The 26,889-nt window shown below is 43.8% G+C and overlaps 1 protein-coding gene and 1 pseudogene across 1 annotated transcript; one reads left to right on the forward strand and one right to left on the reverse strand.

Annotated features, from left to right (window-relative positions):
• The first annotated feature begins 674 nt into the window (after positions 1-674).
• On the forward strand, positions 675-18,131 carry LOC149336917 (uncharacterized). The gene is made up of 8 exons (XM_089554273.1): positions 675-730; positions 5,857-6,081; positions 6,872-6,956; positions 9,660-9,824; positions 10,841-11,062; positions 12,090-12,225; positions 15,294-15,370; positions 17,844-18,131. Exons 1-8 carry the CDS (start codon positions 675-677, stop codon positions 18,129-18,131), a joined length of 1,254 nt encoding a protein of 417 aa, XP_089410399.1.
• A 7,170-nt stretch (positions 18,132-25,301) lies between these two features.
• LOC149336918 (uncharacterized) lies at positions 25,302-26,287 on the reverse strand (annotated as a pseudogene).
• Between the last annotated feature and the right edge of the window lie 602 nt (positions 26,288-26,889).

Below are 26,889 nucleotides of genomic sequence, written 5' to 3' on the forward strand. Positions count from 1 at the left end.
AGATAAATTTCCCAGTGCTGGTTGCGCTCAGGTATCTGAGATGAAAAAATGAAGGGCAAAAGCCTTAGAAGGCACCATTTCTGGGCTGCTGTACCTTTCAAGCTTCCTTTCGGAGACAAAAAAGACTGCGTTACAGGTTCTGGTCGGTTCTTCCTGTCATTGTACCCGTAAGAAAATGTACTAACCTTGTCTAGGTCATCCATAGACAGCACAGAATCATTTATAAGGCCACTGACAACACTGCGAAGAACATGAGATGCAGTCCCTTCAAAGATGTCATGCATTAGATCAGGTGGCAGCTGATTGCACACTGAGAAGTACTTCAAGGACAAGAGTGGTGAAGGCCCACTAACACCATACACACGCTTCAGGTCTTCATTCACGGCAATGGATGCAAGATGTTCTGCGTGAATGTCATCTGTACGCAAATTGCATGCTGACTCGTTGGTTATGCATTGTATGTCTTCAGAATGTGCCATGCAGAAACGGCAGATCCTCCCCCTTGAAAACGAACCACTAAATCCACCTATACTATGCATCGAGAGGTTGTCTCCACAAAAAGCAAGCACCACAACTTTTGCTTGAATGACACCACTTTCTGTTTGCAGTGTGAGGCCTTCACTTTCTAGCCGCTGCAGATCATTTATTAAAGGTGAGAAAACCTTGTTGTGGCCATGCCTGTTCACATCTTTGAACCGAGCTACAAGCACAAGGTGAATGGCTTTGAGTTGTGAGCGATAAGCAGCAGGAATGTTCAGAATAGTAAAGTAGACAAGAAAAAGCTTATGTAGGCCTCTCTTGGACCCTAAAGGATTACAAATTTCAACTTCATCAGCATACATAGACAAAAAAATAGTATCCGCTTCTGAAGTGGTGAGCACGTCCTTCAAGTTGTTTTTATAGATTGTTCCATCTCTGAAATCATTCAGGATTTCAGTGCCTTCCTGGTAATGTGATGCAGATGACTGCGAAGGTGAAGGGTAGAAAACTATGTTGGCAATATCCGGCACTTCAAGGACATTCTTCAGCGCTCTTGTTATTGGCACATACTGAAACGTTGGTACACTTTGTGGGGTGAACTTGTGCTGTTGTGGTGCTGTGTATGGCATATTCTGCTTGGCAAACAGTTCTCGGGTGTAACTGGATCGACAGCACGAAAACATCTCGTCGACAAAGTCACAGCTGAGGAGCTTAGTAATCTCTTCATTCAAACTGAAACTTGGTGGCAAGTAGTTTTGAACTGCAATAGAGAAACCGTGCAGCGTTTCTTTCAATAGGTACCTGAAGTCGGCGAAAACATTCTTTGCTGCCGAGTACGGGATTTTGTGCTCTTCCGTGAGTTTAAAGAAATATGAGCACAGTTTCTTTGGCATTCGAGCAAGGAACTGCGCGAAAGCAGCATCTCCGCTTGCACGACGGTGGCTTTCGAGCGACGCGTCGTTATAGACTTCATCAGCAGTGACGTTACTGGTGTCTGCTGAAGGCGGAGACTGTTGAGAAGGCTCTGCTCCCACCTGGTCTTCACTGCCGATATCCGTGCGGCTACTGTAGGCATTGCCAGAGTCTTGCGGCAGCGCGTCGATGCCAACAACGCTCCGGTGACATCGGTAGACATGCTTTTTCAGGGAATCAACAATGGCGTACGTTTTTGGGCACCCCTCAATACCGCACGTTACGCGGAAGTTCGGCTCCCAGCTATGCGCGTCACGAATATGCGCTAAAAGAAGCATGTACTTTGTGTCGAAAAACGCACATTTCTGACAGCGATACAGCAGCACCTGCGGCGGAGCCGCCATTTTGAACGCGTCTAGAAGGAGAAACAATTTCTCTCTTTCGCTTGTATCTGCCCTTGGCCAAATGGCCATGGGCGCGTGTGAAAGCTTTTCTTTTTTTTATAACTTTCTTTCCCTTTTCCTTATGTCTAATGGCAAACAGCACGAATAATAAAAGAAAAAGCTTTTCTCCCTCTATCTATCTGTCTATCTTCTCCCTCTATCTATCTTTCTATCTCCGGCATCCGTCGCGCTGGTAACTGTAAAACATACGAAACTGCCTACCGCTCTTTCAAACTTTATATCTGAAGTTTCAATAACCATAACCGCTTTAATTTTACTAACTGTTTATTCAATAGTTTGAACAGAAGTCTAGTAACTTAAATTGCATCATAACATTTTTTCATCATAACAATTTCCCATTTTGCGCGGCGTAACTGCGGCTCTGCTTACTCAACTTTGATGCCGCGCTGGTTGTGTTGGCTGGTTTCGCGCGCGTTTTTCCCCGCTCTCTCCGCTGCACCGTTACCGCTGCCGTTACCTGGCAGCGCTGGCTCGGCCATGGCTATCCAATGCCTCGTTAGCCGCGGACCTTCGAACTTTTTGATTTCCGTGTGCGGCACCAAAAGAAGTGACCTGCAAGTGGCTTTTAAGGCGCACTCGTCGTTGAAGTCCGTGGGTGACAATGCGATCATTCAGGTACGGTTCGTTGACTTTGTTTCACAACTGAAAGTTCTAAATGCGCGCGAAAGTGTATTCTGCATTCGCACGTATTTTGAAAACTCAATTTTTGCAGCGTTAGGTTTTCGTAATTGAAGCTATAGCATTGCCGCCACAGAATCCCGCGCGTTAACAAAGCGCACATTTAATTGCTAGGTATATTGCTTCGGTATACCGCAACCAGTACGCGTCACTGTTTCGAAGGAACTGTCGCGAAATTGCTAATTGTGCAAGGTAGCTTTTCTTATAAATCCAAGTGCTCTCTATTTGCTTTTTCCTGACCATATTCACCGGCCGCTTCAATTCTGAAGCGTTGGTGCTACAAGACATGCATACGCGGAAGCTACGTTTGTGTCTAAAGCGCCTGAATTTTTGAAAGCGCAGCTCTGAGCAGTTCTCGTTGTCATAAATAAGTGCAAACAGATTTGTTCTGGAAGTGCTTTAACCACAGTTTCTTGCGCATGAATTCTTGTGCATTAATTTTGTGACAGCTGCTGATTTTTTTTTATCATCGCGCACATACACCGGCCTTTACTGTCACACCCGAGGGAGTAGTGGTATGGCCAGGGCATTAGTTTTATTCTTTCCACTTTCAGGTGTACAGCAAGGCGTTCGACACGCATGTCGACGTCGACGAGAACACAGTATTAGAAGACGGCTGCAAAATCAGGGTAGTTGATATATGTTTGGTTGCCGAAGGCACCCCTTCAGACGAAGCCGCAGGAAGCTCGTAAGTGTCGCAAGTGTGTTCTCCTTCCGCAAGCGTTCTCAAAGAGTGTGCTACTACCACTGATGTTATCAGCAGAAAAGTTTTGTTGAGATAAGCGCCACTTTATTTGCCTGCATAAACTGTACAACCTGATGAGGCAAATAACAAGTCGTTTAGGAGCCGCTTTCTTTTTGTGATTTTTCCTGTTTCGATTACTTCGTCAGAATTTGCCTACTTATATTAAAGGGCAGAGCAACTAAATGTGCTGGACAAGTTCACACTGGGACAGAACTTGCCAGGTAGCAGGGCGGCAGAAATGTAGCGTGCCATGGGTATCACCTGAAGTGGGGCATATGTACCATTTCAGATAAACCTATGTAAGCAGCCTAAGAAAGTCATATTTGTCACCTGCACTCTTTCTTTATGCAAAAGAGCTACTACAATTAAATGTCTATCCTGAGGTGAATGTAGTTGTGACAAGAAAAATGATAAGCTCAGTCACAGCTCCACAGGTGCATGACCTATCACTGTGTGGTTTGGCATGAATAATGCAGCTCAGCTGCTACCTTGTGTGCTGTGTGCATGTGGGTTAGTTATTGCTGTCACTTTTTAATCTTACATGAATTATTTATGCTTGCGAATGCATAATATGGTTAATTTGGTTATTGTGAGGACTGATATGTTGCTGTTGCGTTTGTGCAGCGTGTGGCTCTGGAATTCAGTGCAGACTTCTCCAACACTTCCTTCCAGCCAATGATCAGTTTAACAGCATATTGCCACTTGTTCAGCTGAAAGCGGCTGAATGTGGCTTTCTGCAAGGCACAAGCTGCAGAGAGTGTTTTCTTCTCAGCCACTCATGGGATACGGTTAATTAAGGTGCACCAACGGGGCAACTTCGTATTGTAAAGCATGAAAGAACGAAAGAAAAGGGCCATCGCTTAGTCGTTTACACTTTTTCTCAGCTTTCCTCTGGTGTCCTGCAGTCGAAATGCATAAAATTAAACATCTGATCGGGGCAGTAGAGATTTGGTTCTATCACAATCTATATTAACATGGCAAAAATGCATGGGCCCCATTAGGCTCTGTGCATTTTCCCCCTTCTATTGTCTGGACAGCAAGTTTCTATGTTAACAAGGCGGAAATATATTGGAAAATTTGGTTTCCAGAAAAACTGTTCGTAGTTTAAGTTGTCCATATTAATGGTGGTCGTATTAACAAGGCACGAGTGTATATGGCTGCGTGAGCGTAGCACAGCTGTGTAGCATCAGTCACTCATGTCTTACTTTGCATTGTTGTCACTACGGGTGGCCACTGCTATGAGGTTGTCATGAAGGTTAAAAATGCCTCTACCATGGCAGATGCATCATTGTGGAAGCATTTGAGAGGGCACAATAGTAAAAGTTATTTTAGTATGTTTCAAAAGTGCTGTGGAAAAAAGCTGGTATATTTGGAAGTTGTACGCACACAAGTTGAGTGGCTTGTTAATGTAGCTGCTTTGTTTTACAATTTAGAAGCACTTTTTTGTTGCAGTCATCTGCTGTTTCCTATATATTGTGCTTTGAAGCCTTTTGTATACAAGGTGTTTCACCTGAGACTGTACACAATTTTTAAAAATAGGCTTTTTGTGTTAGAAGCGCGCTTTTTTTTCGGCATACCATTGTCAGCAGTGTAGTACATCAGAATACAGCTAGGATATGCTAACTACCTGGCTGGCTCACCCATATTGAATAGTTAACTTGTTAATTATTGCTGTTAGGCTCCTTATTTATTGACAGGCGTGTAGTCTGCTGTAAGTAATGTCCATATCAGTTTTTAGAATTTCGAAGATGCGGCAAACCTCACCATTGTGGCCCAACAAATTTTGGATATTTCGACGAGTTAGTGCACTGCAGAGGTTGCTTTGTGTGCAAGCTTCTCAAAAGTGCATGGATTTTGACGTGATGTAGCCAAAATGTGATGGGCAACAGCGTCAAGGGTAACTGTAGTTTCGAAATTCTAAAACTGATATGGATATTACTTATGGTGGGCTACATGCCTGTCAATAATTAAGGACCCTAACTGTAATAGTTAAAAGATAACTATTCAATATTAGTTAACCAGCCTGCTAGTCGGCATGTCTTAGCGATATTCCAATATACTCCACCGCTGACAATGCTGTGCCGAAAAAAGCGCTCTTCTAACTCAAAAAGGCAATTTTTAAACTTTTTTGCAGTCTGAGGTGGACCACCCTGTATGCACAGTGACCAGCCCAAGTGTACAAGTGTACAATCAAGTGGTATCACAGCCCCTGAGCGCTGGGCGCTGAGTCCAAGACCATGCTGCATGGTGTGTTTCTGGAAGTTGGAGACAGCTCGTGCCCTGCTTCCACTTTAATATTGTCTCAGCCGCAGTGGCCAGCGCCCAGCGGCGCTAATGTCAGTGGAGGGCACGTGCTCCAGCGTTCGTGTTAAGCGTGCTGACGACAGTACTCATCGATTGTGTCTAGCCAGAGTGCCTTGCTCACAAGCATATACAGTAACAAGAAGGCAACTGTGATCAAGTTATATATGTCTATTGTCATAATAGCCATCATGGTCCTGTCTGTAACCTTTATTCTGTTTGCATTTTCCATTTCTGATTTTGTTTCTTTTTCCCTTCATGTGGCTTTCTGTCTAGGGTTGCCTCGTTCATTGCAGTGTCTGAATGCAATGATAAACCAGAGACAATGGCTGCATCATCAGGAAACCATTATCAGCAAAAAGCAATGGTGCCATTCACTTTTCCAAGGACACCAATTGACATTAGAGCTCAGCTGTCTCTTTGCAAGCAGGGCGACGTCCCTTATGCTCTACGAAAGCGTATCGTGGATTGGCTGTGGTTTGAGATGTCATCATATACATTGTAAGTGAACAATTAACTGCATGTATAATTGTGTGTGAGGGTACTTCGGCTTATCAACCTAAATATAAGGGTTATTTTATCATCTTTAAAGTGCTTATTAAAAGAATTGTTGCTCTTTATGGTATTTTTAAATTCAACACTCATATTCCAATCTGGGCTACCGCAATGCGATAAAATACCTTGATGCTGCTGCTCAAAGAATACATTCAAGACGCATTAAAGCAGCAGGTGATCATGCTTAGATATATGTATTAAATATCCAGCCTTGCATAAATAGCTGCAGCATTAATGGAATGCACTCAATGTATGTGTGGGAACTTCAGACTTCCTATGTACAAATGTTTTTACCACTCTGCACGCCTGTGAATAGCACACGGCATTTAAAACGTCTAGTCATTTGGTGGTAGGCTGCCATTTTTAGCTGTCATTCGCCTACTTGTTTCTAGGCAGTGGGCTATTGTCAGGACTAATTCCTCGTTCTGGGTCGCAGCAGTGATTCCCCTGCTTGCTGCTTCCTTATATGCATCCAATCCATAGTTTTTAGTCATGATAAGGGAATCGAGCCATTGTCATTGCTGTACAAACCTTTGGCCCAAGGCTGCGTATGAAAAGTAGGATATGTATACATTGGCTGGGTGACGAGTGTCACATTACTTGAAAAGGGGGAAGCCTCCAAAATCTTTTCATCTAAATTCAACTGCCCCATGTGCCCAGATGAGGAGGGATGAGAACTTAGAACTATTAAGTCTGTATAGGGGCGAGATTGTCGCTATACTTTTGGTTGTTGCAGGTACCCAGGACCTCTGTATGCTCAGGTAGCAAAAGAACTTGTGCTGCGATATCCCCAGCTGAGGGATGCCTATGGTGAAGGACATGTGAGTAGTTTTCTTGTTTCCTCACAGTTGTCTTTAAGTGGTTGGACAGTTTGGACCTCTATGCTGTAAATAAATTATTTTTGTGATCTGTTTTTCAAGTTTTTATAAATCACATAAGTTGCAAAAATTGTTCCCACGAATAATTCGAGGCAAAATATTGCAGACGAGATGTGTCTGAGATTGGCATGTTGTTCCTTTATTAAAAAAAATGTGGCAATAACTCCTCATGAGCTCTCTCTTTCCAAATTTCTAAAAATGGTTCCCTTCTCTCCTCATGGCTAACTTGTTCAGTCGGTGAGTGCTGACAGGTAGCAGTTGAAAAGTAATCTTACCTACTGACTGCTTAAGTTTGTTCTTTTTTTTCCATTGTGTTGAGTGCCTCTCCTCTCTAAAGCAGCTGCAACGAGCATAAAAGCTGTCAGCTCGTGGTGGCTTTGGCAAAACAAATTGTATTTGCTATGTGAATCAGTTTGCCATAAAAAAGAATGTTTAGGTCTTTGTTCAAAATACAGAGCTTTGCAGGCATTTGGATTACTTTGAGAGGGTTTTGCAGGCATTTGGATTACTTTGAGAAATGTCCCCTTTCAGGAATAACAGCCATTGGTGCTTTTCTCTTTATGTATTCTGCCGAATTTCTGTTACGACCACTGCAACAAGAACGAGGCATGATGCATTGCTGAGCCACTTTCCTGCCTATGCAGCATCCAAGAGCTTGCACATTTATTCTTTATCTCACAAGTTGTTTTTGCCGCACATTGAAAGTTCTAGCTCTCAGGGCTGAGGAAGGAAACCAATAGTCATTAACTATTTGAGTGGCGTTGTGACTCTTTTTTCAAACAGTTATTGCAGTAATAGAAAGTGTAATTAGGGATGTTGCCTTGAAAGTACAGAGAGTGTTTCATTCACTGATTAAATTAGCAAAGAAAGTTCACACGAACGCAGCACAGCAGAGGCTGGCTGTGAAACGGTGCACTGCCGTTCGTCAGCATGGGGTCTGCCGAGTCAGCCCAGCTTCCTGCTCAGCACAGCTGGTCACTGGTGTTCTTTCCTTCCCAGTGATTGAGCCGCGAGTTGTGGGGTGAGATGCGGAGGAACATGTTTCGCAGTGCACAGCGTTCGAATTGGCTCATATTGCCACAGACTTCACAGCATTCCAAACAGCTTGTTAGGTGTAGTATGTAGGGAAGAAAGGAGCACTAAGTGGCCTGCCAGTTTTGCTTCACGAAATTTAGAACTGACACTTTAACCAAACTCATGAAATAATGAGGTGAGTAATGTAAATAAGTCATTGACAGTGTACATGTCACATAGTTATCATTACCGAAGATCTGGTGCTTTGTAAAATCAAATTACGTAGTACTGATATTATAGTGACTGTGGAATTTAGCTCACTGTCATAGTCTTGAGGTTGGCTTCTTTTCAGGAGTGGAAATTATGAGTGATGCATGTAAGTGGCATCTGTGATATGTTCAAGCTGTGCATTCGTAACTGTTTTCAGTCCGCAGCTTATCTAGGATTTCATCTGACTTAATTGCACAGCAGCAGTAATTTCTCTTAAGTCTGAGCTCATGAAAAGTCTGCTTGTACGACATCCATGACCATCCAATGTGCAGATTTAACAGATGCCTGATACTAGCATACTGGCTTTGAATCTTTTACAGAAACATGTGTAAGCAATGGAAAATGCTTGTGCATTTTTAAGAAACAGTGAAGGCCAATGTTAGATAGCCTGAGTCAATTGATTTGCATATTTTAATGAGAGACAACTTTCACTGAATGCACCGCTCCCATAATCTAGGGAAGACCAAAAAATGAAATACAGACAAGTCTCAATGCCACTGGTCGCTTTCTCAAGCAACCTGCAATGACGTTAGTCTGATTATCTTACTTTTTTTCTTTCACCTCTGAAATGATAGTGCACACCCATGCATTTCCAGTCAGGGTTCACGAAGTCCGCATAATAGTCACAGTGTCATCATCACAAGTTTATGCTGAGTTGCAGTGAAAATATTTCATTTTCAAGATCGAATTTCTCTGTATTGGATATCTTTTTTGACCAAGAAATGTTAGCAGAGCCACAAGAACCAAACGTTTGAATTTTACTAAGAACAAAAATTGAATGCTGCTGCAGTTTTTCTCAATGCGACTTTAAGCTTGCTGAAATTGCCCTTTTTTGATTAAGACTACAACATGTTTGATTGCCTTTATCTCCTTGGAACTAGTCGGTGATAAAGAATAATAAATTGCTAGCAACTGAAAGCAATTGTGTGTTGGGTGGGTTTCCAAATCAAGCTTCTTAGTTTAAATGAATGACAGTTGAATGCAGTTACTTATGAAAAGCAAAAATGCGCTGCCTTCCATTGGCTGCAGTTCATCATTGCACATATTTTTGTTTCTTAATGTTCGCTTAGTTGCACAACAAAATAATTGGACTTTCTGCGCTTCTTTTTTGTACTCTGAAATTTTCGGGCTGACTTTTCTTCACTGATGCAAGTAGCCTAAAAGAAATATCATGCAACTTTTCTTTTTCTTAATTTGCTTCTGCATCTGTGTCTGGACGTACAAGTCCTTGGCTGCACAGAATACCTTGTTTCTCAAATATGGCATTTTACTGTGTCAATTACTGCTTGTTATATTCTTGATGTAAGCGAAAGTACTGATTTACTGATCTGTCTTCATTTAAAAAAAAAAACAACTTTGCAGTTCACATGGCAGACTGCCCTAAAGTTCAAAGCTAAAAATACCAGAAGAAAACTCCCAGCAGGCTTCATTGAAGTGGATGCGAAAAGGCGAAAAGCAAAAGAACACAATTCTGCCAGTGGGGAGGATGTGACCAGTACTGAGGGACCGCAGTTCCTTGAAAGAAAGGTAAACACACCCTCCGAATCATGTCTTTTTATTAAAATATTGGTTTCTGCTTTAGTAAAAGTATAAAAGATAAGCTTGTAGTCCGGTCTGTGCTAAGCCTGGACTACCCCACTACAGGAATGCATGAGCACTGCACCATCTTTTGTTGCCATTTCATGTGCATCATGTGTTGTCTGTAAGCAAACTTTTATGCAATTGTTTTGTTGCACTTCTCTGGTGGTGTCGCCCAGGATGGCTACCTAGTGATCTGTGTTAACGTGAAGTGAAATCTTGTCCAGCGGTAAACATTTCTTTTTTTTCTTTTCTTTTTTTTTCGTTCTCTTTTGTGCCTTTACAATTTTCACTTTTTTCCCCGGCGTTTCGCCATGATCGTTTTAACCTTCTTCAAAGTTCTTTACCTGTCACAGCCCTTTATATTGTCGATTCTTATTGCTTTTAACTTCAGTTTTGCGCCATCCTTTATAATCTTTTCACTCTTTGACGTGACTACACTGCTTCCTGGTGACCACGCACCAATCCACATTTTTCCGCTCCTTCCTGCTGCCTATTTACTCATCTTGTACGTAAGTAAAATTTCAGTTAGCGCTCATGTGGATCTTGTGTCCTTATTCGACAAGTTGTTTTCTTTCGGTATAATATTCATAACTGGATCACCATGTCTCTAACATGGCTGCCCCCTTGTCAAAGTGGTCTACATAAATTATTGTGCATTTAATGAAATTTTATTTGGAATTCTGGACTTCTTCTCTTTGTCATGTCCATTCTATGTAGTCTAAGCTTGGCGCGGTAGGAGGACGTCGGTAGTAGTCAGCAATTTCACATAAGGGCTGCAGTTGTAATGCGTACTATAACAGAGAAATTGTACAGCTATTTTGAAAATTTTAGCCCAGCAGCCACACGATAGGCATGGTCTAAAGCCAATCATAAACCTCAGTGGAACTTTACTGCTGAATTAAGTCTTTTGTGATACCTTTTGTATGTAAACGCATGTGTCATGTCTGCTTTTTAATTTGCAGAGAGTGTTTTGGAATGCCCCTTTTTTGCATTCTGATGACGAAAGAAGCCTTGCAGGGCACATTGAACTGATGAAAAAAGAAATCCGCATGGCAGGTGGGAATGCCGAGAAGATCAGACAGTCGATGGATAAAAGTTTTCAGATTCGAAGGGATTACATAAAAAAAAAACCAGCTTTGGAAGAACTACTTGATGTATACCCAGCCCTAGGCACTGAGCGAGAGGCGAGTGCAACATCTTTCTTGATTGCATGAATAAGCTGCTGTCACTAAGTGCCAATGCCATCTTACATTTTACTGTGCTTTAATTGATATGCTATGAATTTTTTTACAGTGATGCTAGAAAGTATAGGAAGTGTAGCTGTTTAGAGCAAAATAAATTTTAAAAAATGCCATGTTTTGCATTCTTAGAGCATTGTGCAAGGATGGAACAAAGACTAAGGTTCGATAAGAATAGAGACCAGCTTACAATGGCAGTGCTACACATGCATAATGAAACTAAAGCCTGGCAAGGAAAATAACCATGACAAGCACCTCTTCTAAAACAAATTTAAATTCATAGTTTTATCTTCTTTTGCAGTGCCATTATTTGTTTTTCATTTTTGAAATTAATTTTAAGTTTGGTTTGGGATTTGTTTTCAACACCTGCTTACTTTCTGGCTTCGGTTTTCATATGCGTGCTGCACCATGTCATTATAAGGTGGTCGCTGTTCTTATGGAGCTTTTTATTTCACTTTTAATGCATTACCTGCAATAATGAGGAAGAACATGCCATTTTTTATGTGCTTCACCTCCTACTGGCATGGTTCTTTTTCTGTTGACTTTTTTCTTTTAACTCTAATTTAACAGCCGTTGTGTATGGGCATATTTTGTGTGCAAGACTGAACTTAAAACACGTGGTAGCTTGGTGCCAGCAAGTCCCTATAACCTGTCCTTGTTGATTGTACAACTTTTTCATACCTTTTACTATTCCTGAATCAGTATGCTTATTTAAACGAAGAGAATTAAAAAGCCAGCCTTTTCATAATGGCTATATTGACAGAAACATTTTTTCTGAACTAAAACTCTTTCATGGCTGAGACGCGAACACTGGCTCCGGTCTCTGCATTCACTAATCAGCATTCACTAACTCAGTAGTTAAAGAGGGTAGCCTAAATACAAGTGTAGTTCATGCAGCTACTCAGTAATGTTTTAAGAACAACATCCAATGTAAGTAAATGCTGAACCATGGCCTCTCTTTTGTCCTTTTCAGCTCCACAGCGAGTTCCAGAGGCTGACTGGTGTGAATGGGAAACAAAAAATGTGTGAACTTCTGGAAAAATACGGTGAAACAATACTGGCTTTAGCTTGCAGAAGCAAGCATACAGTACAAGACTTCGACAATGAGTGTGAGCTTTCCATGTGGTCTGAATATCTAATTGACATTAGGAAAAAGATAAAACTAGTCATGATGCCAGCCTCTCTACTGAGGTTGTTGTGCTGTACTGAACATTTAATGGCATCAGTCTTTCAGTAGCAGTCTTGAAAGCTTTAGTGTTCAAAATGCATCTAATCTCATGGAACAATCATATTAGTACGTTCAGGGAGCAAATTAGAGCCTGTCCAAACTAAAGTCTTGTGAAGCAGCCATAATAAGCATTTAGCATCACTTATGCCCAGCAAAAACTTTGAAAGGTGCCATCTCTTAAAAGTTGCGGCTACTGACACTACTGTTTTATTTTCACAGGCTGACCATGCTTCCCTGCATTCCATATCAAGTCTACTCATCACACCCTTCTACCTGTGGACCTGCGCTTTTCAGCGTGAAACACATCTGCATGCACTAACTCTCTTTGTCACTAGCTTCTTATTCTTACTTACCTCTCAAAAAGCATGTTAAGAAAAGTTATTGCATGTGTTTCCAATAGCAGTTTTAATGCATGTTTCAGGCGCTTCTTAACATACAAGTTTAGAATTAAGTTTTATGCTTTGCTGTTGTCTCTTATCACTTAACCCAAGAACACAGCGGCAAATTTTCTGAAATGAGGCCTTCCAACCATTGTGGCTGGCCTACAGTCTGCAAGGAGCCAGCGCCACACTGCGGCTACATAAGACGCACGGTGGGGGGTGGACGAAAAGAAAAAGGAAAGTGATACTTGGCAGAGAGAACGGGAGAGAAGAGGAAGAGGGCGGTCGGGGACGGATGTGTACGAGCTCTACCGGCTCCCCGAGTACCCAGGCTTGGGCATCAGCCGCAGCCGTCCGGGTGACCAGACCCGGACAGCCGTCATTGGGAGCCTCAGCCACCAGAACCAGGTGCCTCTCTCCCCTCCCAGCCCACAGCTTCTCAACACGGGCCGCCTCTCTTCCCCTCCGCTGCATACCCGGCCTGCCTGACCTGGGGGCGTGCCCGGAGTACACCAGGTGCCTAAAGACTGCCCTGACGCCCAGCCACACCTCCTCACTCTATGCACCAGGCTCATCACTGGGACACAAAAGAAACGTAAGTGTGCTTTTCCTTTTTAACTCTCTTCTCGCAACTGTTTTGTTTTCCCTTTCTTTTTCCTCTTTGTTCTCTTGTCTCTTGGTTTTTTTTTCTCGTTTAATTTCAATACTTAAATAAGAGTTTTCTTTCCTGCAAATGCCGCCTCCTTTATTTCTTTCCTTTAACTCATGAATTTTAATTTTTGAGGGGAAAGACTTCAGGTCAAATTTACGCATTAAAATTCATGAGTTGAAGGAGAGAAATAAAGGAGGCGGCATTTGCAGGAAAGGAAACTCTTATTTAAGTATTGAAATGAAACGAGAAAAAAAAAACCAAGAGACAAGAGAACAAAGAAGAAAAAGAAAGGGAAAACAAAACAGTTGCGAGAAGAGAGTTAAAAAGGAAAAGCACACTTAAGTTTCTTTTGTGTCCCAGTGATGAGCCTGGTGCATAGAGCGAGGAGGTGTGGCTGGGCGTCAGGGCAGTCTTTAGGCACCTGGTGTACTCCGGGCACGCCCCCAGGTCAGGTAGCCGGGGTATGCAGCGGAGAGGAAGAGAGGCGCCTGGTTCTGGTGGCTGAGGCTCCCGATGACGCCTGTCTGGGTCTGGTCACCCGGACGGCTGCGGCTGATGCCCAAGCCTGGGAACTCGGGGAGCCGGCAGAGCTCGTACACATCCGTCGCAGACCGCGCTCTTCCTCTACTTTGCCACGCGTTCTCTCTGCCACATATCATTTTCCTTTTTCTCTTCCTCATCCGCCACCCCGTGCGTCTTATGGAGCCGCAGTGTGGCGCTGGCTTCTTACACTGTTGCAGTGCAGCATGACATCACACTCAGTCGGCTTGCACCTGCCAGCCAACAGCTTGTGGCCTGACAGGATCAAAAAGTTGATTGCAACGTCATAACAGCGGATCACTGCCACTGGTTGGGGGGGTCTCTTGTGAGGGGATTTCCCACTCTGATCTTGAGTTGTATCGAACAGTAGTTTTCATTTTTATTGTGTTATTTTCGTTTGTTTAAATCTTAAGAAGTAAGTACCGTTAAGGCAAATGAATTATATTTGTGATCTTCATCTCCCCAGGCAATTAATACGCTTGAATTAGTGAACTCCACTTCATTTATTCATCCTCATTGTGCATCTGTGTGTGGCCACTTTCATTGACAAACTGAAAATGCAAGGAAATGCCTCATGAAAAGCTGTGCAAGTGGCTGAAAGAGCACAAATAGAGGTCGTTGTGAAGGCTAAATGCTCAACGGTGTTGGTGAGGAGGCAAAAAGAATGCTCTGATGAGTGCATCGAATGCCAGAGGCAAACAACAAATGTCTTTCAAACAGGATGGCAAGAAATGATAGGCAGATTTTGGTTATTGACAAAAGGGAAACGTGTTATGACATGCAATCCCTCAAAAAGCCTTGTCAGTCTCATCAGCCATGCAGGGAAAACAGGACAACATTTATACTCAACTAAAGGCCACACGCCCCAACTTGAGAGCTTGTAATATGGGGAAAAAAATCCACAAATAGCAACTGTGTTCAGCATGCGTAGGCACTTTCCACTGCACTCTTCCTGGGAGGCTGCCAGGTGACTACATATGCCTGTTGCTATCGTAATCTGGCTCTGTGATAGTTTAGAGTAGAATTTGGATGCGCGTGTAATCTTGAGCCCATGGCAATCGTCGACCACAATATTACACTGACAGAACAGTACACGGGCAGCTTGACTGCAATATTTAGGGTAATATTTATAACAGGTGCAGTGAGCCTTGGAAGCATCTGTTTTGAGGGGTTAACTGCATGTCCTTTGCTGTTTGTTTTGGTAGATTTCCAAATGATGCATGCCAGTGGAGCTTGCCATACCTAGCCATGAACAGGGAGCTCTGTGTGGTTTTCAGCATTGTGGCTCATCACTCAATACTTTCTTTCAGCCATGTAAAGATCTGTACTGTTTGCATGCGGTCCACGTATATTGTTAAGTTCCTTTTTTTGCTGCAGATCACTATGCTGCAGAAGTCTTGATGGCTATACCACGACTAGTCAAGGAAAGCCCTGCTGCAATCATTGCTCAGCTGGTATGCACCTGCTTTTTTGCTTCTAAGACTTAATGCTTCAAAATAGTGACATATAAATGTAACCTGGTTTTTTGTGCAGTGGAATATTCTTGCTGGTTCACATTTCCTTCCTTATAGGATTGCTCTGATGAGTGCTTGAGTTTCTGGCTTAAGTAAAGGCCCAGTAATTTGATTACAAATGATTCACTTGTAGCAAGTTTTCATGCCCAGATCGCATGCTGCACATGGTCTCCCAGTGTCTTCTGCACGTGGACAGAAATTAAGCTAGGGTGGGGTGGGGTATTTTCGCACAGGGTAGAGTTATGCAGAGGGTTTGGCATATTGAAACCGAGTCTTTCTGGGCTCTTATTAGACATCCCAGCACCAGGACAGTGGTTGAGGCTTTTCATCTTTGTTGTCTAGTCATTGGTTTCCATCACATAAAGTAGCCTTAATTTTAGCTATCCCGTGGTCGTCTAACAGGACGGTGCAGATATACTGAAGTGATCAGTGTTGCGTAAAAGTAGTGAGCACATTGCAAATGCAAGACAGCTTCATTGGCTTGCAGTGCACTAGTGTGGCAGTCATAGCAATTACATATTACATTTGCAAATCTAAACTGTGCATAATGGTATGAACTGGCACATAATGTGCAAAGTAATCACAGTTCTCGTTCATGCCAAATGCTAGTGTCAAACAACGTCAGTATTGCGTGCTTATAAAGAGCAGACATGCTTTGTCTAAGTTGCCATTTGATAGATTTAATTATTATGAAAGCAAAAACTTTACACAAAGCTGTCGTGTTCTTGCATGGGAAGTAGTATTACCTTAAATGAGTATAAACAAATTTTTGGTTATGTGTGTTCTTTGTAGCGACGTGCTGGGCATTCGTATGCATAGAATTGTTGCATGGTATTCGCCTGTGATTACTAAATAATTACAATCAGATTTCTTTTCTTGCCTGTTTCAGTTTCAATAGCATAGCAATCGCTATTACATCAGTGTTCAGTATAGGTCATGGAAGGCACAAAAAAAGCTATGATATCGCTACTTCATCGTTTTAATTAGTTGCTATGCTAAAGCCAGCCCGCCTTAAGAGTTAGAATCACAATGAATGAAGAGGCAGCAATTATATTGCAGTTTTCCTCATGCCTCACCTGGCTTATACTGACCTTTGATGCCATTGCCATTGCTCAGTTTTTAAAAGTGAAGCAGGAGAGAGGAGATATTTAATTACAAATTATTCAGCATTCATAGGCAAATGCTGTGTGGTTATCCATGGATAGTAATGCCTTATGCATCATTAAAAAGAAAAAAAATCTGCAACTGAAATTTTTTGTCTGTACCTTTAAGATGAAAATTTATAATTTTTCCTTCACAATTTTTAGAGCATGAAATTCAGTTAATGGTGTCTGAGAAAGAGAAACTGCAACAGCCATTTCTCTTCAGCGAGAAAACTGTCATTGGTTAAAGTGTTTTCCAGATTCAAGGTTACTATATATTTTAAATTGCACAATGTATTATGTCACAAGCAACCATCATGCATAATAGGTGTGGTTTTAGCAATGACAAAGTGATAAGGGAATGCATTTACTTAGGGCTGGCAGTGACCGCTGATCCGGATCATGAGAGGGAAATAACTAGCAGAATATGAATGGGGTGGAGCGAATATGGCAGGTTCTCTCAGATCATGAATGGCAGTTTTCCAATATCCCTCAAGAGAAAAGTATGCCGCACTTGTATCTTACTGGTAGTCACCTATGGAGCAGAAACGTGGAGGCTAACGAAGAGGGTTCAGCTTAAGTTAAGGACAACACAATGAGCTATGGAAAAAGAAATGATAGGTGTAACGTTAAGAGATCGGAACAGGGCGGAGTGGGTGAGGGAACAAACGCGGGTTAATGACATCCTAGTTGAAATCAAGAGGAAGAATTGGGCTTGGGCAGTGCATGTAATGCGAAGGCAAGATAACCGCTGGTCCTTAAGGGCAACGGAGTGGATTCCAAGAGATGGCAAGCGTAGCAGGGGGTGGCAGAAAGTTAGGTGGGCGGATGAGATTAAGGAGTTTGCGGGGATATGGTGGCCGCAGCTGGCAAAGGACAGGGTTAATTGGTGAGACATGGGAGAGGCCTTTGCCCTGCAGTAGGCGTAGTCAGGCTGATCATGTTGATAATTGCAGAAGAGCTTGCTCATGTTGCAATTTTCATTTGGTAAATATGTGCTTCTTTTACTTGCACACAGCTTTTGAAAGGACTAGTGCAGTGATAATTGTATTGAGCTTCATAAAATTGTAGCTGTGAATAAAGGTTTGCAATGAAAGGTGTCTGCACTTGGTCACAATATGTTACTGCCTTAGGTGCACATTAGTGGCAACATGACGCACACGATCACTACATTCTAGTTTCATTCTTTTTTCATGGGGTTATATGCAGGATAATATGAAAAGGGCATTGAATTTGACCCTTTCTTGCATTATTGTCGTTCATATTTGCAGGCACCTGGAGAAATGCATATGTACCCGAAGGTCCTTCACTCGGCCGAGCAAGCTGCAGAATCTTCTAGCATCCTGGTTTCCTTTGAGCGATTACAGCTCACTGCGGTGGATTTAGTAGATGGGTTCGCTTTGCTTTTGGCGGTGTTCTGGGCATTCAATGTCAAGTACACCCCAAAAGCAAAGCGGACCTGTCTGCTTCTTGAAACGCTAATGGGACTTGATCCCAGTGAGCGCCTCCCGAGTGTGTTTCGGGCAGCCACAACAATTGCAGCAATGAGTGAAAAATAAAAAGTCATGAGTGTTGTACATTTGTGGCACTATTTATTGCAGCATTGTTATTCCCAACACAGACTGAGCACCATACTAATGTGCAAACTGTAGTGTAGCCATAAAGTAGTTGTATGAGCAAAAAATTATTCTGCTCAAAGATCACAATCCATTTTGCTCATTACTCTTTTGTAGATGTAGAGCAGGTGGATCCTGCAAAAGATATGAATAACTTGCTCTGAAGAATATGTGAAATCAGAAAATTGGTAGGATACATTGAAAACAAGTGAAACTCCTTTCGAAGGAGTAAAATAACATCTGGGCTGATACTCCTTGAAGGAGTACAGTCACTCTTAATGAACGGAGTCCTGGAACTCCACCTGAAAGAGTAATAGGATGCTGCTTGAATGTGGTAGCTTTACTCCCTCGGAGGAGTGCCTGTACTCTATTGCAGGAGTAGGACAGTACTCCATGAGTAGGTGTTCAATCACTCTTTGTCCAGAGGGAGTAATTTTATTCTGGAAAAAGGAGTGGAATATGGGACAAGCGAATACTCCTCCAAAGTGTGTTCTGGGCACTCCTCTGTACTCCTTTAGTTCTAAGAGTGTATCTTTCTCATATATCTCCGTGGACACCAGAACCGCGCCATAAGAGGATTTCCAATTTGCTAGTGGAGAGGGGTTGTTTAACTAGCTTTACTAGAGCCGTCGCCAATTTACATATTTGGTTTGAACCAACATTAATATTGCAGGTAGGCACCACTGCGACGTAGCTGAAAGCAAACTCCCATCGGACGACGTGTACTCGCTAAGCCTAGCAGGTTTAGAAGCAATGTAGCAATCTGAAAATTTGGCGCGTTTTATGGCTAAACTTCTGTGGTGCAGACATGTTCAGAGAAAGCGAAAGCTTTATGCGCATTTCGACTGCGTTGAAGGCGACACACATGTGTAGCGGCAGCACCGAATCGGTGGCGAAGCGAAACACCCAGCTTGGACTGCCGCCGCCTTGTTGCCAGAAGGTAAACGGCGTTTAGGCGGACGCTATTTCAGCAAAATAATATTTCCCGCTCAAGTTACCCCAAGACGCAAGGCGGGCTGCCGTTTCGAGCATGCGCACTCCAATGCCCGAAACTTCTTGGGGCCACCAAAACTTACCCTCCACAGTGGCTCAGTGGTTATGCGGTCGTCTACTGAACATTGCAACGCTGGCAGACGAGGGACGAAGGAAGGACGAGACACACAGGGCGCTGCACTCACTAACAACTCGTCTGTCAGCGCTACGATGTTCAGAATGTCAAACCTGGCCAACAAGACACCCTGCTGGTCTACTAAGCCGGAGTACCCGGGATCGAACCCGACCACGACCGCAGTGTTTCGATGGAGGCGAAACGCAAAATGCGCCCATGTGCTTTGCAATGTCAGCGCGCAGACCTCCAATACGGCACCTCTTCTTCCTGTCTTCTTTCATTCCCTCCCTTATCCCTTCCCTTAACGGTGTGGTTCGGGTGTCCACCGAGATATGTGAGACAGTTACTGCTCCATTTCCTTTCCTCTAAACCAAACCAAACACCAAAACTTCGAGCCACCTATTCTTAAACTACCTACCACCGCGAGAGTAGGGGCTTAACTGTTTTTTCAGCCAGCGTCCGCTTCGGCGGACGTGGTTGTTGCGACCCGGGTCTTTTTTTATTTTCTCTTTAATCTTATCTTTGAACTCTCATCTATCTGCACGTGGCAGCGGCGGTGGTTCGGCTTGAGACAGTCGGCAGGCTCGGGCATTTTTTTTTCAACCTTTTCTCAGTCGCAACAACAACAACAACAACAGAGTAGGCGCCTTAATCCACTGCCGCACCACTCCCTCTACACACTTGAGAGCGCCGTCTGGTGGTGGTGGTGAAAACATTTATTAAAAAGGGACAGGATGTATCAGATGAGCAAGTTGCTGGGCTAGTTGGTACTGTTGCATCGTGGTGGTGGTGAAAAACATTTATGGGCAATTAAATTTTTACAGAAAGGTGATTGGGGTAGGACCCTATTGGCCCTTTCCCCTCACAGTACTAGGTGGAGCCCCTATTCCGGGGACCCATTGGCAAGCAACGTCGCCCGCGTCCGTTGAACCAAGGCCTTTTGGCTCTTTAGATCTTGACAGCCGAGCAGGGCCGCCTCCCATTCCTCTCTGGTGGAGTTGGGGTTGGGGGGGATAGATGGGTTAGATTGACACGCCCAAACCATGTGGAAGGTGTCAGACACCTCCCCACAGAACTGGCACGTGCCATCAAAGGATGTATTGAAATGTTTAAGCACCGCCGGGCACAGTACAGTGTTAGTGAGAATTTTGATGAGGAGGCGCTCGTCAGCGCGATCCAGACCCTTACAAGGGGCCGGGTAGCGCCGGTGCTCCTCCTTGTAGTAATCGGTGATTTGTTTGAATGTAATGGCCAGATTGTCTGATTGGGAGTACCCTTCCAAGGACAGGGAGATAGCCCGGTGAGAGAGTGCGCGGGCGGCCTGATCGGCCTGTTCGTTTCCCTGGAGTCCCTGGTGACCGGGGGCCCAAATCAGGTTGCGTGGAGTTGGATCTTCAGATCGACAGCTATATTCCAGTATGCGCCAGGCAAGCGGGGGAGCCCAGCCCAACTCGTAGTTCCGACAGGCCCCTCGCGAGTCGGTGATGATGTGTTTTGACTTGGGATTCGTGAGAGCCAGAGCAATGGCAATCTCCTCCGCGTGTGTTGCGCTGTAGGCTTTGAAAGTGAGCCCGTTAACTGTGTTTGTGTTGTGTACGACTGCGGCCGTGTACCACCCCCCGTGGTGTGGGCCGGCAACGTCTACGTAATACACATGTTCTTGGTTACCATAGTATCGCGTCAACGCTTCCGCGCGCGCCTGGCGACGACCGCTATGGTCTTCTCTCGACATGTTGCGGGGAAGGGGTCGGACCCGGAGGGCGCGTCTCCAGGGTTCTGGCACTCTCTCCCTTTCCTCAATGTGGCAGTCGTGTTTGATGTGTAGCCGGTTCAAGAGGCGGCGACCGGACGTGGTCTGTGCAAGACGCGTGTATTGGTTGACTAATGGGCTTCTCGAAGCTCCCGGAATGTGTTCACCACGCCCAAGGTCAGAAGTCTCTGGTTGGACGTGGTGACCGGGAGATCGAGAGCCCGCTTGATGACTTTCCCCAGGATGACCTCCAGTTGGTCATCATCGTGTTCGCGCAGGTGGAAGTAGGGAGTTGAGTAGAGGATTGTACTCGTTACGAAAGCATGGCCAAGAAGCGGGGCGGATTACGAAGCAAGGATGCATCGTGGTGGAGCAGCGCAAATGACGGGACACAAGAAACAAGGAAGGACGTACACAGGCGCTGTGGACGTACACACCGCCTGTGTACGTCCTTCCTTGTTTCGTGTGTCCCGTCCTTTGCGCTGCTCCACCACGATGCAACAGGAGGTATGTTTGGATCAGCCCTTAAGAGACTGATCCTTACAAACACTAGCTGGTGCTCCCTAGTATGGGGCCCCAGTGGCGGTGGCCGCCGCCCGGGCGCGCCCGACTAAGGTTTGTAGGGCCTGTAAGTCGTGGCAGCCGAGCAGGGTCGCCTCCCATTCCCCCCGGGTAGGTTTGGGGACGAGCGGAATAGCCGGGCTGGAGGAACAGGCCCACGCCATATGATAGGTGTCAGAAGACACCTCACTACAGTGCGGGCAGCTGCCGTTAAAGGAGGGGTCAAAATCGTTTAGTGCTGCCAGGCACAGAAACGTATTGGTGAGAAGGCGGAGATGAAGCCGGTCATCCGCCTTGTTCAGGCCATTACATGGGCGAGGGTAAAGGCGATGACTGTCTTGATAACAAGTTGTAACATATTTGAAGATATAGGTCGGATTAGGATCGGGTTCCTGATTGCGTGGGGAGGAGAAAACAGCCCGGTTTGAGAGCACGCGGGCGGCTGCGTCTGCTGCCTCGTTTTCTACCAACCCCTGATGAGCAGGGGTTCATATAAGGTAACGGTGTGCGGGGTCCGTATCCCGTATGCAATTTGGGTAGATTCGAAAGGCTAGGAAGGGAGTGCAGCCTTGTTCGACGCTCCGACAGGCCCGCCGCGAGTCGGTGATTATGTTTGTTTGTTTGTTTATTTATACTGTTAACCCTATTGAAGGGTCATTAAAGGAGTGGTAGGAAAAAAAGAAAGCAAAAATACCAACAAATATGTCATCAAGCGCATTGTACACGTAGCAAGTCATTAAAGAGGACGAGAGAAGTGTACAAAGTGCCCTATTACATTGTAGAAGAAAGCAACAAAAAACATAATCACGCACACTCAAAAGCAACTACACAGTAAAACACTATATAAAGACACGAAACACAATACACGGACTTAACCCAGTCATGTTAGCACACCGCGCTCCCGGAATAAATAGAAGAGTCTAAATTAACCATAAATGCACTGAGCGAGGAAGATTGAACTACGGAATCGGGAAGCATGTTCCATTCTTTTATTGCTCTGCGGAAGAAACTATATTTAAATGCATCTTTACGAGTTACTGGAGGCGGAATATACATGCTATGGCGATGTCTAGATGATTCATTAGAACGAATGTCGAAATAATTGGTCCTATTGATTTTAATTGCCTTACTGATAATAAGGAACAGAAACTTTAGCCTGTCGAATTTGGTCATTAATTCTAACTTGGGAAGGTCTGCAAGGTGACACAGCTCTGAGGGGGAGTGAACTCGGCGGTATTTATTAAATATGAATCGAGAGGCTAACCTCTGAATCCTTTCTAGTTTGTTACAGTTTTTTTGCGTGTGAGGATCCCAGACAATTTTAGTGTATTCAATTATAGGTCTAACTAGTGCTCTATAAGCCAAGTTGTTAATTTCAGGAGTTGTACTATGTAAGTGGCGCCTCAGACTCCACAGCACTTTATTAGCCTTGTTGCATGTTTCCTCTACGTGCCTATTCCATCTAAAGTCGCTAGTAAATATTAGTCCCAAACACTTGTGTTCATCTACCCTTCCGAGCACATTATTACGAATACGGTAAGGAAATTCTGAGGTAGTTTTCTTCCTAGTGGTAGACATACAAACAGATTTCGAGGGATTAATGGTCATTTGCCAGTCATCGCACCATTTAGTAATATTGTCTAGGCTGTGTTGTATGTTCATGTGATCACGGGGAAAATTTATTCTATTGTAAATAACACAATCGTCGGCGAATAATCTTATAGGGACAGAAACAAGGCTTGGTAAGTCATTAATAAAAATAAGAAATAAAAGCGGTCCAAGGACACTGCCCTGTGGTACACCAGATAAAACCGGTAATAAGCTGGACGTATGTCCGTCTATTTCAACGTACTGGTGGCGGCACTCTAAATACGAAGTAAACCATGTCGTTAGTTTGGAATTTTTAAACATAGTATTGATTTTAAGTAGAAGTTTAGGGTGGGAAACTTTGTCACAACCTTTGGAGAAATCTAGGGAAATTAAGTCGATCTGTCCGCGGGAATTAATTGTTTGTGAAATATCATGAACTAGCTCAACTAACTGTGTAATCGTAGACAAACCTTTACGAAAACCATGTTGTAGCGGTGATAACAAGTTATACGTTTCTAAATAGTTCGATAAGTGTTTGGTCATGATATGTTCTAGTAGCTTAGAACACGTACTCGTGAGAGAAATTGGTCGGTAATTGCTAAAGTCTGAGTGTTCCCGGTTTTATGGATTGGCACTATTCTGGCTAGTTTCCATGCGGAAGGGAAGTAACCATTGCTAACAGACGAAATAAATATTTTCGTAAGGAACTTAGACACCCACTCAGCATACCTGACTAAAAATGCATTAGGTATACCATCTGGTCCGGGGCTTTTTTTTGTGTTAATATTCAGTAACAGGTTCAGAACACCTTCTTCTGTTATCACAGTATCTGAAATGGGAGGACGGGTAGAGAAGTCATAATGGCCTGGCAACGTGCCATCATCCTTCGTAAAAACAGAAGAAAACTAAAAGGTTGAATTGTACACTGCTTTCTTGAGTGTTAACCTCAGCATTTGAACAGTGTTGCTTGGTTGATGGATTAACATACCTCCAAAATTTCGCCGGTGCCTCGCACAGAAACTTCCTCAGTGTAACATTGAAAAAACGGTTTTTTGACTCTCTAATTTGGTGTTTCAAGTCATGTCTCATGCGGCGAATACAAGCTGTGTCACCCACATTGCAATTTTGGGAACATGCTTTTCGTTTCGGCTGAATTTTCCTTTTCGAATGGATAATTTCTCTGTTAATCCATGGATTCCTGCGCCTGCTCTTCTTTTTATTCTTTGGTATAAAGTGCTCGATACAATGGGTCACGGCATTGGAAAAGAAACTCCACAAAGCATCAGTGCTCAGTTCTGAGTGATAGAGGTACATGAATTCATCAAAAGAAGATTCAAGATAATCTAGCACACTGACATCATCCGAGAACTGAAAATTCAAAACCTCTCTTATTGGTTCAGATGATGAGATAGATGGTGACATATTGAATGAAGCTATTGCCATTTTATGATCTGATAATCCATCCTCAACATGACAATCTGTCAAGTGCCTTATTAAGCCATGAGACACAAAAATTAAATTAAGAATAGATGATGTTGTGTCACAGTCTTGTGAATTCGGTTACTATTTGCACTAAATCATAACAAAATACCAAGTCCAAAAGTTGTTCAGAGCTTGCCACATCCATCTCCCCGGGTGCGTAGGAGCTCCAATTAATTCCCGGTAAATTAAAATCGCCTAGGAGAATCACTCCTTCTCCTCCTCTAATATTTCTTTCCATAAATTCCCTTATATTGGTAATTACGTCAAGTGAGGAATTTGGTGGTCTGTATACCCCTCCAATATAAACGGTTTGATTGGTAAGCTCAGTTTTGATCCATACCGCTTCATTATCGCCCGATTGATGCAGGACAGTACACAAAACATTTTGCTTGACCAGTATGGCTACGCCACCACCTCTTTCTTCTCGGTCCTTTCTGAATGCTTTATATACACCTGGCACGAACTCGGCGTCCTTTATATTCTTATGTAACCATGTCTCCGTTATCCCAATAACGTCAGGTTCATGTTCCATAGCTATTACTTCCAGTGAGTCGGATTTGTTTAATATGCCCCGTGCATTTATAGTCACTATCTTAAACTCATTCTGCTTGCTTTGTTCGTGTCACTTGTTGCCACTTCCGGTGGTGCTGGAAATTCTGTATCTGTCATTCTTAACTTCGTTCCAGCCATACAGCACGTTGTTCAGTTTTAGTTTATCAAAAACAAGTTTGCCCTTATTGCCATCTTTTCTTTCTTCTGCACTTGAATCCCAAAGCTGTTTCCTAATTTCCACTACTCGTTTGGAGTAATCTTCACTAATGCTTATTCCTGAATTTTTAAGTTTAGTACAATTAATCAAAATTTTTACTTTTTCCCTATAGTCCCCAACTCTGAAGATAATCGGGCGATTTCCTTCGGGTGAATACCTGCCAAACCGGTGGATTCTTTCAATGGAACATACACTCACCTTAAGGATATCGCTACAAATTTCTCTGTCACTTTCTTCTTCAATGTCACTTCGTTTTCATTTTCGTCTTCAATTACACCTCTAATAATCAAATTATTTCTTCGAGAACGGTTATCTAGTTCATCAACCTGTTTAGCAAGGCGGGACATATCATCCCACTTGTCAACAACCGTTTCCATGTTTGCGAGCCTGCTCTGAGTATCATCCAAGGTTTCTAGTTTCCTTTCAATTGCAAGAAGGCGACCTTGCATTTCAAGCATTCTTGTTTCAGAGGAAGCTTGATTAACCTGGACCTCAGTGAGTTTTGACAGAATCTCCTTTTGGTTCTGGATTAGTTCTGTGAACATTTCTTCTGTCACTGGACCGGGATTTTCCTCCACATCGCCGGATAATTTCAGCAACAAACCCGCCAACGAGAAACACTCCAAAAAGCAGCGTAACACAAGGTGTGGACACGGCAACACTATAAGACAGAGGTCGTCGCTATAGAAGCCATATTTCGAATGACTAACCTGCACATACAACGGTACGTTGGGTGACATAGTCACGACGGTGCCGCCGTGTCCACTGAAGCTGGTCGTCGTCGAGCTCTCATTTGTAGGCAGCAGCCGAGCCCTGCTCTGGGCGGTTCCCGTTGTCATCGTGCTCGAGATGCGTGCGCAATCGGAATGGGAGATGATGATGATGATGATGATGATGATGAAAAGCCTTTATTTAATAAAAGAGGTGAGGCTCTCTTAAAGAGCCCCGCAATGGGTGGAGTCCCTATTGTGGGACCCCATTGGTCGAAGCCGCCAGCTTAGCCCTCTTGACCAAAGCCTTTTGGGCCTGAAGGTCGAACCAGCCAAGCAGAGCCACCTCCCATTCCTCTCTGGTAGGGTTCGGGTAGGGGGAGAGAGCTCAGTTGCGCTGGCAAGCCCAAACCATGTGGTAGGTGTCAGCCACTTGCCGCGAGAGCAATCGCGACCTCTTCTGCTATTGTTGCACTACCTGAAGTTTTCCCCTCCCTTGTTCATTTCGTGATCGCCAAGGACCATCTACCACACCCTCTCTCTACTACGGGCTCTGAAGGTGAGGCTGTTAACTGTGTTGCTGTTGTGAACTACCAAGACCGTGTACCATCCCCCGTGGTGAAGACCCGAGGCGTCGACGTAGTATACACCTGTTTTATTGTCATAACGTCGGGCTAGCGCTTCCGCTCGTGCCAGGCGCCGACCGTTATGGTCTTCGTGTGACATGTTGG

This window comes from Amblyomma mixtum, chromosome 7 (genome assembly GCF_055824585.1).
Source record: "Amblyomma mixtum isolate Tamu chromosome 7, ASM5582458v1, whole genome shotgun sequence".
Taxonomy (NCBI): Eukaryota; Metazoa; Arthropoda; class Arachnida; order Ixodida; family Ixodidae; genus Amblyomma; species Amblyomma mixtum.

Bases quoted from the DNA above. Each gene is read 5' to 3' on its own strand.
- LOC149336917 (XM_089554273.1), top strand. From the start codon at position 675: ATGCCTGTTCACATCTTTGAACCGAGCTACAAGCACAAGGTGAATGGC. The intron at 731-5,856 runs GTGAGCGATAAG...CTTTCTGTCTAG, and splicing joins AAGGTGAATGGCTTTGAGTT to GGTTGCCTCGTTCATTGCAG. The intron at 6,957-9,659 runs GTGAGTAGTTTT...ACAACTTTGCAG, and splicing joins ATGCCTATGGTGAAGGACAT to TTCACATGGCAGACTGCCCT.